The sequence below is a fragment of the Chrysochloris asiatica genome, unplaced genomic scaffold, assembly GCF_000296735.1.
Source record: "Chrysochloris asiatica unplaced genomic scaffold, ChrAsi1.0 scaffold00105, whole genome shotgun sequence".
Taxonomy (NCBI): Eukaryota; Metazoa; Chordata; class Mammalia; order Afrosoricida; family Chrysochloridae; genus Chrysochloris; species Chrysochloris asiatica.
In genome coordinates this window covers 9,629,448-9,631,871 of record NW_006408623.1, presented here as the reverse complement: position 1 = coordinate 9,631,871, position 2,424 = coordinate 9,629,448, and the positions used below count along the sequence as shown (strand labels likewise).

General features: G+C 55.9%; 1 protein-coding gene across 4 annotated transcripts in view; it reads right to left on the bottom strand.

The window, feature by feature from the left end:
* Positions 1-247: 247 nt before the first annotated feature.
* The window catches only part of JAKMIP3 (Janus kinase and microtubule interacting protein 3), a 57,746-nt gene continuing 55,569 nt past the window's right edge, over positions 248-2,424 (bottom strand). For 3 of the 4 annotated variants that reach the window (XM_006867446.1, XM_006867447.1, XM_006867448.1), the window contains 2 exons: positions 1,850-1,915; positions 270-320 (listed from right to left, as the gene is read on the bottom strand). In XM_006867446.1, coding sequence (XP_006867508.1) covers positions 270-320; positions 1,850-1,915 — 117 coding nt within the window. Of the gene's footprint in view, positions 321-1,849; positions 1,916-2,424 lie in introns of all 4 variants that reach the window. The other variant, XM_006867445.1, reaches the window with a different exon arrangement.

Sequence of the window (2,424 nt, the reverse complement as noted above, 5' to 3'; positions counted from 1 at the left end):
AGCAGGTATTGCTGGGAACACACATCAGAGTGTCACGTACCCGCATGTTTTCCCACAAGGAGGGGCTTTACTCTCCTTTCTTCCTCACACCCGGAGTCCCAGAAGACCCACTCTGGACCCTGAGACAGGGGGTGCCTTGGTTCTAAGGGCACTGAGTCGCAGACCACCCCACGGAGCCCCTCTTGCTATGAGATCAGAGGTCGTCCCCAGGCTCGGGCAAGGCCGTGGAGCTGCCCATGGTACTCACCACATGAAGGGGCCAAGACGACCTATGGCCAGAGAATGAAAGCTAGGGAGAAAAATAAAAACAAAAATAGAAACTGAAAAGGGAGGGGAGGAAGGAGAAATGGGAAGAAAAGAGAGAGAAAAAGAGAATGTGTTTTTGGTGAGAAATAACGCACAGCACAGAGAGGACAGGACAAAGTGGCCAGGTAGGCAGGGGTCAGCAGGGGGGTTTGGTGGGGTCAGCAGGAGGGTCAGTAGGTCAGCAGGAAGAGTCAGTTGAGGAATCTGTGGAGGGCAGAGGAGGGGTTTGTAGGGGTTGGTGGGGGTCAGCAGAGGGGTTGACAGGGCAGAGTGGCATGCCACGGTCACTGAGGAGATGAAAACGCTTGTGTCTCAGAACCTGTGGGGGCTACTCAGGGGGGGACTTTTGGGGAATGGAGGCTGCGGGAATGAACCCCCAATCCAGTGAGGTGGTACTGCTGGTGGTCACCTCGCCTCTTGAGGGCTTCTCTCTGTGGGGGGCCCAGGACTGTCATGTGCCCGGGTTTAGGGCACAACACGGACTGACCATCCTGAGGATGTGTGGAGAGTCATTCCAGGTGGACAGGGGTGCCTGTGACAACACCCTTCTCAGTCCCACTCAAAGCAGCAAAGTTTGCCCAAGACCCGGAAGGCATTTCACTCAACGCCTGGTTTGGGTTGCGGGGTGAGAACTCAGCAGTGGTGAGAATGTTTGGAAACACAGAACTACTTCAACATGGCTGACAGAATATAGGCCCAAGTTTCAAGAGTTGGAGCATTCAGTGCACCAGCCACCTCACTCTGAGATGCAGGATGGAAGGGCCTGCAGTCTGGGGTGGTGGCTCCGGAGCAGCCTGGAGGCCTGAGCCGTGAAAACGTGGGTGACTATCGTCGGTGCACTCCCAGTTGGCAGGTGACAGGACTGAGGGGCAGTGAGCATGACAAGCTGCTCTGGGGACTGCAGTTACGTCCCCTCCCTCCTGGCGGGCATGGGACCCCCGAGGCAGCGTCCTGGTGTCATTGAAGAGACCATGCAGGGAGGTGTCACCTGACTGGCCACTCCACATAGTGTCCAACCTGACCACTGGAGAGCGCCAAGCAGTCCCAGACCTCAGGAGAACCCCCTAACTTCCCCTAAAGTGTCAGGGGATCCTTGATGTATGTGGGACTGTGTGAGAAGCCTGGGTGGAACAATCCACAGATTGTCCCATCTCAATGAGCCACGGACAAAGCTCCTGACTGGACGCCAGTCCTTGGAGCCCTCTAAACCTGCAGCAACTGCTTTTGGCACCAGAACCAAGAGGGTCTTACTGGGCCTCAGGGATGTGGTGGAGCTGAAGAGGCCACTGGTCCACCACACCCCTACAGATGTGGGACCCACAGCCACCAAAGTGGGACACTCCAAGGTCACTGGCTGGACACTCCCAGGCCTGGTCATCCCAGCCGCAGCCCTGGAAGCTCTGCACAGCTCCATCCTGGACTCAGGGGTTTTCTCCCCATAACATCTCTGCTTCCTTCCCAGAGACCAGGCTCCCAAGTTACCTGGCCTCCTCCTCTCTACCACTAAGCGTCATCCACTAGACATGCCGACGCCCCCTTTTACCTTCTCCTCCAGCTCCTTTATCTGCCTCTTCTGAGCTTCGATCCTTTCTTCCAGCTCTTTAATTCTCTGCAATGGCAGACACAGAAGAGGTAGCATCAATCACGGTCCTTGGGGAGCCAGAGGAATTGTCTTTCGGGGTTTTCTTGAGGGCATTTGGTCCAGTAGTCAGAGGGGCCGGCAGGCTGGGTGCCGGCTCTGGGCCCCATGCCTCACAAGGTGCCGGACACTCATCTTCCCAAGCTCGTCTGCACCCCCATGTCTGAAGCATGACAGACAAGTCGTGGTCTGAGGGGGCCACAGCCTTCAGACCATCCAAGGACATCGAGAACGCTCTGGCTTAAGACAAGACGGTGGACCTTGCTCCGTGTCCCCTCAGGCGTCAGACTTTCTCAGTCTACTGCTAGGTCCAACACTGAGTTGTGGGCATCAGTAGGGGACACACTGTACGTGGCTGGGTCACTACAGGCTGACCTTGGAGACAGTGTGAATTTTGATGCAGACCATGACAATAAAGCAAAGGTCACAATAAAGTGAGTCACACAAGTGCTTGGGTTTCCCAGTGCCTATAAAAGTCA